This window comes from Lactuca serriola, chromosome 5 (genome assembly GCF_051521515.1).
Source record: "Lactuca serriola cultivar US96UC23 chromosome 5, Lser_US96UC23_V15, whole genome shotgun sequence".
Classification (NCBI taxonomy): domain Eukaryota; kingdom Viridiplantae; phylum Streptophyta; class Magnoliopsida; order Asterales; family Asteraceae; genus Lactuca; species Lactuca serriola.
In genome coordinates this window covers 348,139,370-348,154,546 of record NC_136412.1, presented here as the reverse complement: position 1 = coordinate 348,154,546, position 15,177 = coordinate 348,139,370, and the positions used below count along the sequence as shown (strand labels likewise).

Sequence of the window (15,177 nt, the reverse complement as noted above, 5' to 3'; positions counted from 1 at the left end):
ACTTTCGTTTAGAGCGCTAAGGCTAAATATTGCTCTATCGTAAATTCACTATTTACGCTTCCCGGTGCCGTGCCATGCCGGTTCCGCTGCGAAACTTCGACGGGTCATAACTTCTTCGTTATAACTTGGATTTCGACGTTCTTTATATGTACGGAAACCTTGTGACATATTCTTCAACTTGGTTAAGATTATTTATTCTAAATAATCTTTTGTCGAAAAGTCGTTTTCGACCCCTATTGCCTCTAATTTGACTAGCCCGGATTTGCGGGCGTTACAATTATCTCTAAACTGACTAGCACGGATCTGCGAGTGTTACACTTGGCGAGTCCAAGCCATGACTCGGCGAGTCCAAGGCAATATTCTTGTCTCAAGAACAGACTCGACAAGTTGTTCATACAAGTCGGCGAGTCACAAACTGGACGTGTTCATATGATGAAGGAGAACTCGACGAGTTGTTCATACAACTCGGTGAGTCGGGTGAAGTTAGATTGGACGTTAGTATGGAAGGATAATTCGTCGAGTTATTGCCAAGCTCGACGAATTGAAGCAAGTAGAGGATTAGAAAAGGTGTTAGGGACTCGGCGAGTTGGCGACCCAACTCGACGAGTTCGTTCAACTGAAAGTTGACTTTGACCAGGAAGTTGGCTTTGACCAGGGGTAGAATAGTCATTTTACCCTGAGAACAGTTATCAGTATCTGATTTAGTGTTTATGGGATTTGTAGTCGGGGAGTTCCGGAGCAACAGTCAACTAGTTTCAGATTTAGCATCTCAACAGTCAGCGTTACGAGGTGAGTCTTCCTTCCATTAGGAATGGGTCTACGACCAAAATGCCGACCCGTTTAGTTAGCATTAGTTCCAGAATTCGGTCCAATGCAGTAGTTCAGTGTGCTTGATGTCTTTGTGATTCAAGCAAGTCCTTGTGCTCTTTGATGATACTTTTCCATCAAGTCCTTGCACATCTCGTAGGGCCAGTAGTCCTCGTATAACCGCTGCAGCTCAGGAGTCATGGTGGCTACCATAATACATGACACCTTAGTGGCATCCTTGTAGTGAACCCCATACTTAACTATTTCTTCGGGAGTAGCTTTTGATTCATCGATCTCGTTCAACGGTTTATCGAGGACATATTCTTTGTCCTCATAGCGCAAGGCCATACGAATGTCCATATCCAATCATTGAAGTTGGAACCATCAAACGTAATCCTCACACAAATGTTCAGGAGAGAAAAGGAGTTGTTTGAGTTGTTGTTGGAGGTTGAGCCAGAAGAGTTGTTTGGTCCAGACATCTGAAAAAGAAGAAAGACAAAGTTTTGATTGGATAAGGAATCCTTAATATAACACCCAAATGATATATTAAGGCTAGGACCCAACACAATAATTCATAATTCGGAAAAGGGATTTCGTAATCCAATTGTAAATTATTTGACAGTAGGTAAATGACGAATTACCAATTCCACCACAAAAAACAAAATAAAGAATTAGGTTTTAAATGAAATGAAATTCATAGATTATTTTGAGATTCATTGAACTTTTGAATGACATGTTTAATCTCGATTATTCCCTTCAAGTTTGTGACTGGGATACATAGAATCACAAACAAGGTGTGAATAACCATACAAATTAGTTTGGTACTCTCGATGTCATTTACCACCTAATCAATGTGCCGGTTAGCCACACACGCTCCATTGATCTATGATAATTTACGAGCTACCCATTGTCACCCTTGTTAGTCCAAGTTAGTGTGTCGGCTAACCACATACGCTCCACTAACGACTTGACAAGGTGTAATGTGCAATATCATGGATTAACATTAAATTCACATTTTACTTAAGTAACTAAGATTGAGAATTTTATAAAACATTTAGTTACTTTATAATTTTCATTATACTTATTAATGACAGAATTAATGTCCCATCCTACCCGTTCGGCTAACGACCCTCCACCAATCAAGGAAGCGGTGGGTGAGAGTGGACACCCATTCAACTGCCATTTTATAGACAGTTTCCTTATACCCCCTTATAGACCGACTTCGTGAATGAGGCTTACTAATGGTAAGACTAACTCATATTATACATGCATATAAGTATTAATCTTTTAATATTATAATAGTATAAGGGTTGTATTTTAAACCTTTTTAAATACTAGGGTTTTAGAATTTTAATATTTCAAAAATTAAACTTTTAATTTAAATTTTAAATTCTAAAACTTGAGGGTGCAATTTGAAACTTTTCCAAAATTATCCAAATCAAATTTTAAATAATTAATTAATCATATAATTAGCCATTATCTTAAAATTTGACCACCATCTACTTGAATAAGAAAATCAGATCACCATCTATTTGGTCAAGAGGGCATCGTCAGAAGAAAATCTTGTGGATCCCCTCACAAAGGGTATAAGTAGGATCAAGCACGTTCAACATGCAAGGAGCATTGGTCTGAAGGACGATGTTAATTTTAGTGATTAGATAGATGTTTAGAAACTTGTAATAGGTAAATGTAATTGACATCTGGTGATTATATAATAGGATTTATATATAAGTATTGTTTACTATCTTGTGTCAATTGTTTACTATTGTTTCACTTTTGCATGTTTTACTTCCAAAATAATTGGATTAATCAAATTATCCACATTCGATCATACTTTGGAAGTAAGTAATGAGGCAAGACTGCCATGAATTTGTTTGTAGATTGTCTAAGTGCTTAGACATAGCAAATGTTTGCTACAACGTTCGTGAGTACTCCTGAAATAGGATTTGAGTATGGGATCAAACCCACTCTCATTTGAATTACTTCATGAAATTTATCATGAGTAATTGTGAGACGATAATATAGTATAATCTTTAAACCGAGATATATAAGTTATTGTTTACGAGTTGATTGTGCATTGATAATGCGTAAACGCATCAGTAACTTGATGTTAAAATGTGTTGTTGTGTACGATTTGATGAGTAAATATTACAAACATATAAGTCAAAGTTTATATGTTCCTTTTGCCTTAACGGGAAAAGCGATATCTTGGGCCCCTCGATGATTTTGTGTTGACTTATGTGTCGGGCCCGGTCAGGACTAAATTGATGTGTTCAATTAAATTCATTGTCAGACAAATCAAAAATTGGGAAACAAACTGTTGAACATTGAGAATGATTATGTTCCATGTCTTTGTCCACATGATATATTGCAAAATGGAGGATTATATGGTCCCTTATCTAAAGGACGCGTCATTGACTAGGTAAGAGTTCGACAACGACTTTTGAAAGCTACGATTGCTAATCTGATTCTAAAGTCATATTTGAAATTTTAGTTATTAGACTTATCCAAGTGGTAACTGTTGGATTAGGTGTCTAAACCCATAACTATAATTGGTATGTACTTGATCTGATAGTAGCATGGTCATTTTGGGTTGTCTTCACCATAGCAACTTGACATGATGACTTTGGAGAGAGAGGTTATTTAATGACTTATTAATATACTATAAGAATAATATATTAATTAGAAATCATGTTATTTAATTAGTATTTAATCAAAAATTAATTTAGTATTAATTTTGGGATTAAAGGAACTGATTAAAAGTGTGGGGACTGATATTGCAAATCATTGATAGTTGGAATATTAGGCTGATGGACTCCCTTTGAAGGGGGTTGGGACAAAATCTATAGAAGGCCCTATAGAATTCGTCCATGGCCTTCTAAAAGGTAGGTTCATGGGTTGCTTGGAGCCTAAGCAAGGATTAGGGTTCCCACCTGGAAACCCTAGCAACCACAAGTATTTAAAGACCCCTAGATCTCTCAATTTCGGCCACTACTTCACAAGGTGTAACCCTAGCCGAAATTATGCTCTTTCTTTCTTTCTCTCTCTCACACGCACACTCGTCCATTGCTTTTGGTGTTTGTTATTCCATTAGAGGTGCGACACGTGAGGCACTCAAGCTTTCAAGAGTCTAGATCATCATTGGATTACTTGTTATTATAAGATAACAAGAAAGGTATTCATCAAACCCTTGTTTCATATTGAATTTCTGAAATTATATGCTATTATTAGGGTTATTGCTTTGGAACTTCTATGTGCATGTATAACTAGAGAAAAACTTAGATACAAAGCAATTATGGTTGCATGAACACATAAGAATGTTGTTATGCTCAAGACCCATCAGATCTTTGGCCACAAAGGCGCACAATATAAACAATCATATAACAAAACAATAACTCATAAACCTAATAAACGAATCCACGTTCAACCAATCTAAACAAAAAAAAAAAGCAACCATATGGGGAATAGAAAATTATACATTCATAGTGTTTTCTTTCTTTATTCTTGTTGATTAACGTGGTAGGACCCAAAGTAAAATCCTTTTAATGTAGTCGCACCTAATACACAAATCGACAACTTTGGAGCACCAGAACCACCACGACACAACGCAAATTTGATTGCTATATTTTGCGCAATTATAAGACGCGTAGGATGAAAAACATTAGGGTAGATAGAAGTATGTCACTAAGTTTGGAGAGTTTTCAAAACTGGGATAAGCACGTAATTCATGATATATGTGCCTCTCTCTATGAGGAAAAGATTTAAACCCTATGGGATAATTACTTGGTCACTAAGTAATTATTTTTATCTTTGGTAATTATCTAAATATCAGATTCTTACACATAAGCCCTTATAGATATACAAATTTTATTTATTTAATTAAAGACTCAACTAATTAACAAATTAGATCCATATGATTCATCTCTAACCAATATTGCTAATATTTTTCTCTTACCAAATGTTGTTACTGTCGACATTATTTATAATATGTGACATATGAGAGATGAAGGAATGAATATGTGACACGTTATTTATGATATGTGACATATGAGAGATGCAGGAATGAATGTGTAGGTGCATCTTATTTGCCAAGTTTTCAAATCCTACCATCAGTTTATATGTTTTTGCCAACACAACACCATTTTACATAATTGTTCCACTCAACTTATAGAGTTTACACAATTAGTCATTTCTTTTAGGGATAATGACTTAAAAGTGTAGTATATTTTTTGATTTGTACACATTTGGTCACTGAGTTTTTTTTTTTTCGTCCACATTTATCCCTTCAACCTGTTAAACTATACACATTCAGTCCTTATGACCGGTTACTCCAGGTTAGCCAGGAAAAATGACTTAATAAGGTAATATATTTCTCATTTTGTACATATTTAGTCCTTAATATTTTTGTACACATTTAGTCCTTAATATTTTTTTGTTTCAAAATAAGTCATTTTTGTTTTTGTAGTCATTCAGTACTTATGAATATGGGACAATCATTGATGAAGTGTGTGGGGTTGTTGATATTTATGTGTAATGTCTCATTTTCACAACAAAAAAATATCATTTTTAAATATGGCAAAAGTCCCTAATTATAAATCTATTATTAAGAAAAAACTTTTATTCAAAAATACATTTATTGAAAATCAGAGTAATATAAGAAACACGGAATCCTCAACACTATTGATGAGTGTGTACAGTTATGCCTTCGTCTTCCCACGATCAACGATAGAACCTGAAAACATAAACAACTGGGTAAGCACAAAGATTAGTGAGTTTACTCCATAATACCCGATACAACAAACGTATTATCATGCATAACAAACCCACACTCACCATATTAGAATACATTGGCCTAATCAGTCATTGGACTGGAATGCCAACATGTAACAGGTCCAATCAGTCATTGGACTGGAATCGTCAGGGTTTGTTGGCATGTCGCCTTAACCCAACCACTTCTCAAGCCTCTGTGGCTACGACTTACAGCCGACCCACATCAGGTATCTTGTCCTACAACATATAGCAGGACTACCTTAACCTATCCCACCACCATATGGCTATCCGACGTAAGATGTCGCAAGAAAAACCTAAAGAAATCATTCATAAGTACTTAATGAGTACAAAAACAAAAATGACTTATTTTGCAACAAAAAAAATATTAAGGACTAAATGTGTACAAAAATATTAAGGACTAAATGTGTACATAGTGAGAAATATATTATCCTATTAAGTCCTTTTTACCGGCTAACCTGGAGTAGCCGGTCATAAGGACTAAATGTGTACAGTTTAACAAGTTGAATGGGTAAATGTGGACGAAAAAAAAAGTTAATGACTAAATGTGTACAAATCAAATAATATATTATCCTTTTAAGTCATTATCCCTTTCTTTTATAGTTCATGAATTTATTGGTCTAACTAACACTTAAGTGAGTCAATTCTTTGTCAAACACACTTTTGCCTTTATGCGTTTTTAGTCCATAACTTTCAAAGGTTATAATTTCAACATTTATTCTTCTAAAAATTATAATGAACTAATTTAATTTATTTATTTTAGTTTATTTTATTTGTTGATTGATTTATCTATTTATTTATTATTTAAATAACTATTTACTTAGCTAATTTAGAAAGAAATGTCTAGCCTTGAATTTAGGATGTTACAAACTTTGGGGGGTGTTTGGCTTAGCTTTTTGGAAAAGAAAAAAAAACAAAAAATGTTTGACAAAACTAGTTTTAAAAGCTATTTTTGGAGTTTTTATATAAGTAAAATAAACTTTTTGGAAAAGTCAGGAAATCCTGACTTTTTGTAACTTTTCCAAAAAAAATTTTTGGGCTGTGAAAAACTAAGCCAAACACCCCCTTGGTTGCGATGTGAGAGCTATGTGACAAGAAAGGGGGAGGTGCTACAGGTCTCGGTGAAAAGAGAGAAGATGAGAGAGAAAGAAGAAGAATGATTATGGCTTATAAAAGGAGTAAAAAAGTATGAAACATTGGTAATGAGTTTATAAGCATTGATTATATGAACTAAGAGAAAATAAATTAAAGACCAAAGAAATTATCTATGGACCATTATGTAATTTATTGTTTAAGTTATTATTATTATTATTATTATTTGATAAAATAGTAGAAACCTTTATGAAAAAAAAAAACTATGAATGACGTCTATCATGCGGATACTAAAAAACAAACGAAAAATCTTACTGAACATACTCATATGCTCAACTTCCGGTTCGGCCCTAGTCGTAAGTTCATGTCGCTGTCTCACTCTCTTGAAACCTTTCGCTTCGTTCTCTATCAAGATCTAACCATAATCTTCTATCTATCTCTCTAAACGTCCTGTCCTGACATTCGCTTCTGATCTTCGCCTCATTCTATGGATCTGCATTGTCGTACCTGATAGCTGTGTTTGCGTTTGATGCACACCAATGGTTCATTCACTATCGAAGAATAGAATTGACGGAGGGTTTTGTCGGTGGAAATTAATTCAACGGAGAAAGCCTAGATTGGCGTTCAATGTAGCATTGTTTATTCAAGCACTGACGTTCCGACAATGATGTTTATGAATTCGCTCCCAAAATGCTCGCTATTCTGGTGCTGTTGTTTAGTTTCCATCTTCTCCCGTTCGATTCTACAGCTGCCACTTACGGTATGGACCATACTAGTTCAATTTTATTTCTTTAACCATTTTAGGGTTTAGTCGTACATACAAGGGAACAATAATTGTTAATTGATAAAGGTATGTGTAAACACTGACGGTAATTTGTGTGCGTCAACAGTTAATTGATGAACTGGGAGTGAAATTAGGGTTTTGTTAGTGCGTTATGATTTGTGTTCGTGCTGCACGCTTTGGGGAAACTGTTTGATATAAAATTATATAATACTCCTTTCTTGAAAATCGAAAAAGTTATGGTTCGAATTTTTATGTCAAACCTAAGTATTTTTAAGATGCAAAAATTGATATGAATTTGTTAGCAATGTACCCTGTACGTAGTTCTTGTTATTAATTAGATTACACCGCACTAATTGTGCCAAAATCAGTAGTGATAAATGTCCCAATTCATCTGCATAGAAGTGCGCTCTTCTGTGTAGCACTCAACAAAAGCTTGGAGATTCCTAACCTTGACAAATCTACATGGTGATGTTCGCAGCTTCACTGTGGAAGAACTACTTTTGGTTTCAGACAATAATGAAGTTGCCTTAAAACTGTTTTATTGTTTGGGGAATATGTGATAAAAAGTAATACTTACGCTAAGCAAAACCTTTTCTTGCTTATGTGCATATGCTTGATTGTAGTCATTACCATTTAGAGATGGTTGTCGAACATCCAATCTATATCTTAACTTTGTATAAAAGTGAAGCTAAGTTGCATCATATTATCAAGTAGTATACTACGAATCATTTATGGAATAAAAGCAGTAGCATACCAATGCATCCTGTTTACAAATGAGGAAAAGGAATAACATGGAGATTCTTATTTCTTACTGCATGGTATTCTACCTTAAGTAAATAGCTCTCTAATAGATCAAAAGACTACCATCAAGGTTCCCAAAGACTATCCGAAAGGTGAACTTAAGTCGCATTTTAAAAATCTATAACAAGAAAGAATTCTGCTTTGGTATTTGACACATTGCTCATGCAGTTATTCCGTTTCAGTCTCTCCAAGTAACTGAGAAAAGTTACGCCAGTTATGCTTTTACTTTGCTGATGTAAACTACAAAGTACAAACTAAAACAACAATGTGAAGTTGCCTTTTTGTCACAAAATTTCTATTGACACCGTATTGAGATTATTGATGTTGTGATTATTAATTATTATCATGACGTAAAATGGAAGATTATATACGCAGTGCTTGCTCCTTGTGATGAACATTAACCTTGTATGTTAGAAGCAATTTTGGTGGCTTTTCTTTTGAATACCCTTACTATAATTGTAAAAAGAGATCAGGGATTATTAGTGATGTGATGTTTTAAAGAAATCAGGGGGTTGTCAGTCAAGTATGAGATAGGTTTATATCATGATTGAACATTCTGTACGTTAACGGGTTTCCTTTGCATGTCGTTCTGCATGGATTTCAAAGAAGCCTAAGGTAAAAAAAAAAAAAGTCTACATCGATATGCATGCAAGGGCTTAAGATCAACCTAATGTTTTTGGTATTTATTTCTTTCCATAACGGAGTCGAGAATGTGTTGTGGGGTCCACTAAATACTAATCTAATATGAAACCCGATCAATAAATACACTTATACTTACCAAAAGATAGCCACATTGCTGGATCAATATACCTTGCATTAAATTGCCATATTTTTCTTTTTATTTGCAGCGAGACTTATGTCAATGAGGGATCCACCAAATACACATCACCCGAAACCTTTTTTTGAGCCTTCGATTGTTCCTGCTTCTTCTCCAACAATTCAAGGTCCTTAATTCTTATAACCACATTGTAAGCTCTTGCAAGTTTCAAATCTTTAGCATTTTCTCATAAAGCATCTTTCTATTTAGGTCTTGTTTCTGGTCCTACTGGTAGCAGCTTGCCGCCACATCACCACCACCGCCACCACCCCCATGGCGGACATCATCATCCCCATGGGATAAGAACTCATGCAGTCTCCCCATCTCCATCCTCCGGACCAGGTATATAAGTATCTTTTATCTACCTTCTAGACTCAATAACAATCTTATTATTAAAAATTTAAAATAAAGATGATTATGCAGGTTGTGGCCTAACATGTTTGGAACCACTGACTTCGACTCCTATTGGTTCACCTTGTGGTTGTGTTTTACCAATGAAAGTGAGACTGCTTTTACAAGTGTCTGTGTATGCTGTCTTCCCTGTTGTGAACGAGCTAGAGATTGAGATTGCATCAGGCATGTACCTAACACAAAGCCAAGTGGTGATAACAGGTGCCAGTGCAGATAGTGAAAACCAAGGACAATCAGTCATTGATGTAAACTTGGTGCCATTGGGACAGCGATTCGATAACGTCACTGCTGCTTTCACATACGAGAGATTTTGGAAGAAAAAACTCTCATTGAATAAAACCCTTTTCGGAGATTATCAAGTGGTATATATTATTTATCCAGGTAAGGTATAATATATTATACTTCCATTTATTTTTGTTCTGTTATCAATTATTATCACCAATTTGGGTTCTAAAATATGAGATGTCATGTCACACAATCAGGGCTTCCTACTTCGCCATTACAGATCGAACCAAGTGGAGGTCCCGGGACGCAAGATTTCCCAATAACCGCAAATTTTGTTCGCAAAAGTCAGACAATAAACCGGAAAACCATTTTTGTAATTGCGTTGTCTGCAGCAGTGCTCTTGATTGTTTGCTGTGCTGCAATTTGTGTTATCATCAAGTACAGAAAGCTATGTAATTCATCCAGTGCTTTTACATCCTCAAATAACAAGACATGTGGTAAGCTTCAACCTTGGGATGGCCTTCCATTCAATTTAAAAAACAATTGAATTGTGTATTTTGGTGCTAGTTTAGTGTTTCAAGTTATATAGAAATAAATGTATGAATGATTTGTGTTGTACTTGTAGGACTTGGAGCATTGTTAGCAAGTAATCCAACAAGTTCCATATCAGTATCTGTTGTTTCCGCCATGCCTACTTGTGTTCTTTCCGTTAAGACGTTTTCATTAGCTGAGCTGGAAAAGGCAACCGAGAAATTCAGCTCATTAAGAGTTTTGGGTGAAGGTGGTTTTGGATGTGTTTATCTTGGGATCATGGAAGATGGAGCTCAGGTTGCTGTAAAATTGTTGAACAGAGATATTAACCAGAATGGAGATCGTGAGTTCATTGCAGAAGTTGAGATGTTAAGCCGTTTGCATCACCGTAATCTTGTTAAACTCATTGGTATATGCATTCAAGGATGCGCTCGCTGTTTGGTCTATGAGCTTGTTCCCAATGGCAGCGTTGAATCTCATTTGCATGGTTTGTTTTAAATCTTAATGCTAGAAATAGCAACATACTTTCACTCGTTTCTTTTTATCATAAAATTTGTATTTTGATTGGTATTGGTGTTTCAGGTGTGGATAAGCAAACGGGACCTCTTGATTGGGATGCGCGATTAAAGATCGCTCTGGGTGCAGCAAGAGGGTTGGCTTATCTTCATGAAGATTCTAACCCACGTGTCATCCACCGTGATTTCAAAGCCAGCAACGTTTTGCTAGAAGACGATTTTACCCCTAAGGTATCGGATTTCGGGTTAGCAAGGGAAGCTACAGAAGGGAGTCATCACATTTCAACCCGTGTCATGGGAACTTTCGGGTATATTATATTCGTCTTTTCAACTTTTTTTTTTTAAAGGGGGGTTTGGTTTATAATTTAAATTTAAAATAAAAATATTTGATTTTTCTTTCACATCACAGTTATGTGGCTCCCGAGTACGCGATGACGGGGCATCTACTAGTGAAAAGCGACGTGTACAGTTACGGGGTGGTGCTGCTGGAGCTTATTTCGGGAAGAAAACCGGTCGACATGTCACAACCTCCGGGTGAAGAAAACCTCGTCACGTGGGCCCGCCCACTTCTCACAACCCAAGAAGGTCTGCTCCGGTTAATCGACGGGAACTTAGCCGGGACCTACGACTTCAACGACATGGCAAAAGTGGCTGCAATCGCTTCCATGTGTGTGCACCCACAGGTGGCTCAACGACCCTTCATGGGCGAAGTTGTTCAAGCCCTAAAACTCATATACAACGACAAAGACGACACTACTACTCAACGAGACTCCTCCGCCTCCGCCGTCGAATCCGAATTCAAAGCCGACCACACCGTTTCCGATGGCAGCTGGTGGAACGCCGGCGGTTCCACACATCTCATGTACGGTAACGATTCTCCCATATTAACGATGGATTATAGCTCCACCTCCGGTCCATTTGACGAGGTTGAAAACCGGTTGGTTTTCAATGGCGGTCTTGGAAATAGGTCCGGCCCGCTAAGGACGGTTAAGAAGAAACCCGGGTTTTATAATAGATTAAAAGGGAGTATGAGTGAACATGGTGGGGGTATTGGGGGTAAACCTTTCTGGAGTCAAGGCTCTATTTAGTTTTTTAAATGTACAGAACCGGAATATGTTAAAAGGAAACTCGGGTTTTCGTGATAGATTGGAGTCGGACCGGGTTTTAGTTAATTATGTAGGAAAACAGCCGAGGGACCTAATTGAAAAAAGCTGGATTTTTTTGGGGGTGAACTACATTTTTGGTCCCCGAACAATATAATTATTGACATCTTTGGTTTCTAAGAATATAATATGGGATACTGCATGGGTTAAGCTATTTGAATTTTTACTATGTTTAGGGAACAAATTTTGGGTTTTAATCATTGGTGTAGTGTACATCATTTTTTTTAAAGGTTAAACGCGAAATGCGATGCACACAATAATTAGCATACATTTTAATGATTATTATTTTATTTCTAACAATCTGGTTTTCCGCAAAATAATAACATATTTTAATGTTTGTCTATTTTACGTGTCATTTCATTCATTTTTTGTTTATTTTACGTAAAGTAGCCACTATCTCACTTTACATTTAAGGATGATAACTAAAAAAGGTAATATATTTTTTATTTGTGTATATTTGGTCACTGAGTGAGTTTTTTTTTTTTTTTTTTTTTTTTTTTTTTTTTTTTTCATTCAATTTGTTAAACTGTACAAATTCAGTTCTTATGACCGGTTACTTTAGGTTATCCAAAAAAATGACTTAATAGGGTAATATATTTCGCATTTTGTACATATCTAGTCCTTAATATTTTTGTATACATTTAGTCCTTAATATTTTTTTGTTTCAAAATAAATCATTTTTGTTTTTGTATTAATTCAGTATTTGTAAATGATTTCTTTAAGTTTTTCTTACTGACATCTTATATGAGACAATCATTGATGAGGTGTTTGAGGTTGTTGATGCTTATGTCCATCGCGATCTCGACTGTTTGGTTGCGTAGGTCTTGTGTTTTGAACATCGTAACTTCATACGATATCAGATTTTAACGATCTTTATATCCACGTGTTTGTTTTTTTTAGTCTAACACAACTTTCGTTATGATTACTCTCGTTAAAATGTAACATATTTTTACTTACGATTTTATAAAAAAACATTCATACATGCATTTATAAAAACGTATGGATATAAAGATCGTAAGTAAAAATATATTACTTTTTAATGAGAGTAATCTAAACGAAAGTTGTAGTAGACTAAAATATAAACGCATGGATATAAAGATCGTTAAAATCCGAGATCGTATGAAGAAGTTATGACGTTCAGATGACATGAGCAACCAAGTAGTCGAGATCGCGATAGACATAAACATCAAAAACCCCAAACACCTCATTAATGATTGTCCCACTTAAAATGTCATGAGAAAAATCTAAATAAATTATTTATAAGTACTGAATGAATGAGTACAAAAACAAAAATGATTTATTTTGTAGAAAAGAAAATATAAACGACTAAATGTGTACAAAAATATTAAGAACTAAATGTGTGCAAAGTGAGAAATATATTATCTTATCAAGTCTTTACCGGCTAACCTGGAGTAACCAGTCATAAGGATTGAATGTATATATAGTTTAACAAGTTGAAGGGATAAATATAAACGAAAAACAAAAAACTCAGTGACTAATATGTACAAATCGAAAAATATATTACATTTTTAAGTCATTATCCTTACATTTAATCATTGTTGACGATTTTTGATATTTTAATTATTTTTATGGTAACATAATTTGATCAACAAATAAGTTGTAATTGTTTTCGCTTGATACTTTTGAAGGTAAATGTAGTATTGAAATCGATGCATATAATGATAATTTTTATGCGAATGCATAGTATTTTATAAAAGAATTGTTTTTAAGGTTATCACTGATTTTGGTAAACAAACTATTCAAATTGTCAACAAATTGTTTGTAATATTGTATACTAGGTTATAGTCTATAGTAACAACGGTTACAAAATATTAAAGTAAAATTTTATAATTATTAATCAATTATTTTCAATAAATTATTAATTAAAAGATTTATGTTTTTTTTTTTAACTATTTAAAATTATAATTGTTGATTCAAATAAATACGTGGAGTTATTTTTCAAAATATATTAGACAATTTTTATAACCCATGTGTTACACGCTTGACAAACCTAAAACAACATTGAAACTTTTAAAAAGTTAAACTTTAATCACAAATTTGCAAACGATTATTTTTATACAAAGTGTGCTAAAACAGACCTCTGTAAATACCATGATGAACATCCAGGAAGCACTTGAAGCACCAAATCACCAATAAACATCTATGTAGCAATTGGTTCAAGGATCACTTGTATGGGTAGAGAATCAAACTAAACCGATATAAAAAATATAGCTAGTCCAAAATCCAAAATAACCAATCAACTAATGTTTTAGTGTTGAACCTTCATAAGAAGTTGACTGCAATGATAAGACGATACTTGTTTTGAATTAGAATCAGGGCCAATATCGCATATCGCAAGCCACTTAAACCTTCATAACAACCAAAGATAAACATATCATGTAAAAATCATGTGGATTCTTAGCTAATAACTTGACATTTTTAGTAGATTTCATCTTAACCACATCACATAATGTGCTGATTTTATGAAGACAAATCACTACTTTTATGGTCGTGTTACTTCTTTTGCAACCGAATAATTAAGGCTACATGTTATACCCTAATTGTAACAACAATATTGAAGTATGATATCTTGATATTCATATGAAAAAAAGATGATGTTTGGAAAATTTTTAATAAACACCAAGTGTACTACTGTGGAGTTTACAAAGTACGACATTCCGATATCCAAAATATCAAATGTGATGTCGATGTATAACCTTTGTTACAAAGATAACGATGAAAAAAAATCAATTTAAATGGAGTTCGTATGACAAAGTTATAAAGCTTCAAAGTTTGCTACAATTCCATATATTTTCACCATTTACCTTTGTAGCTAAAAAAAATATAATTTTCCGACATCCAAATTTGGAATGTGATATGTTCATAAAGAACTATTGTTACAAAGAAAACAATAAAAAAACAGCTTAAACATAATTCGTATGAAGGAGTTATGAATGTTCAAAGTTGACAAAAAAACATGATTTTCGGAGGTGGTGGCTTACGAAAATCATGGCTATATTTTTTTGTTTTGTATTTTTCGATTATTTTTTGGCATTGTTTGTTATAGCGGCGGGCTCTCACATTCGACGAAGCATAATAGAATTTGGTGATCCCATCGTTGTGGTTATAGTAAAGATGGCAGGAAGGTTATCGTCATGAATTGTTGTCAGCTGCCGAAAAAAGGAAGAAGAGAGTGGTATGTATATGTTGGGTTCGATGGAAGAGAATGAAAGAGATGACAAA

General features: G+C 34.5%; 1 protein-coding gene across 1 annotated transcript; it reads left to right on the top strand.

The window, feature by feature from the left end:
• Nucleotides 1–7,016: 7,016 nt before the first annotated feature.
• On the top strand, nucleotides 7,017–12,088 carry ALE2 (Protein kinase superfamily protein). Its single transcript, XM_079003864.1, has 8 exons — nucleotides 7,017–7,447; nucleotides 9,121–9,216; nucleotides 9,300–9,431; nucleotides 9,513–9,881; nucleotides 9,983–10,222; nucleotides 10,351–10,743; nucleotides 10,839–11,079; nucleotides 11,181–12,088. Exons 1-8 carry the CDS (start codon nucleotides 7,378–7,380, stop codon nucleotides 11,857–11,859), a joined length of 2,220 nt encoding a protein of 739 aa, XP_078859990.1. The 5' UTR covers nucleotides 7,017–7,377; the 3' UTR covers nucleotides 11,860–12,088.
• Nucleotides 12,089–15,177: the final 3,089 nt, after the last annotated feature.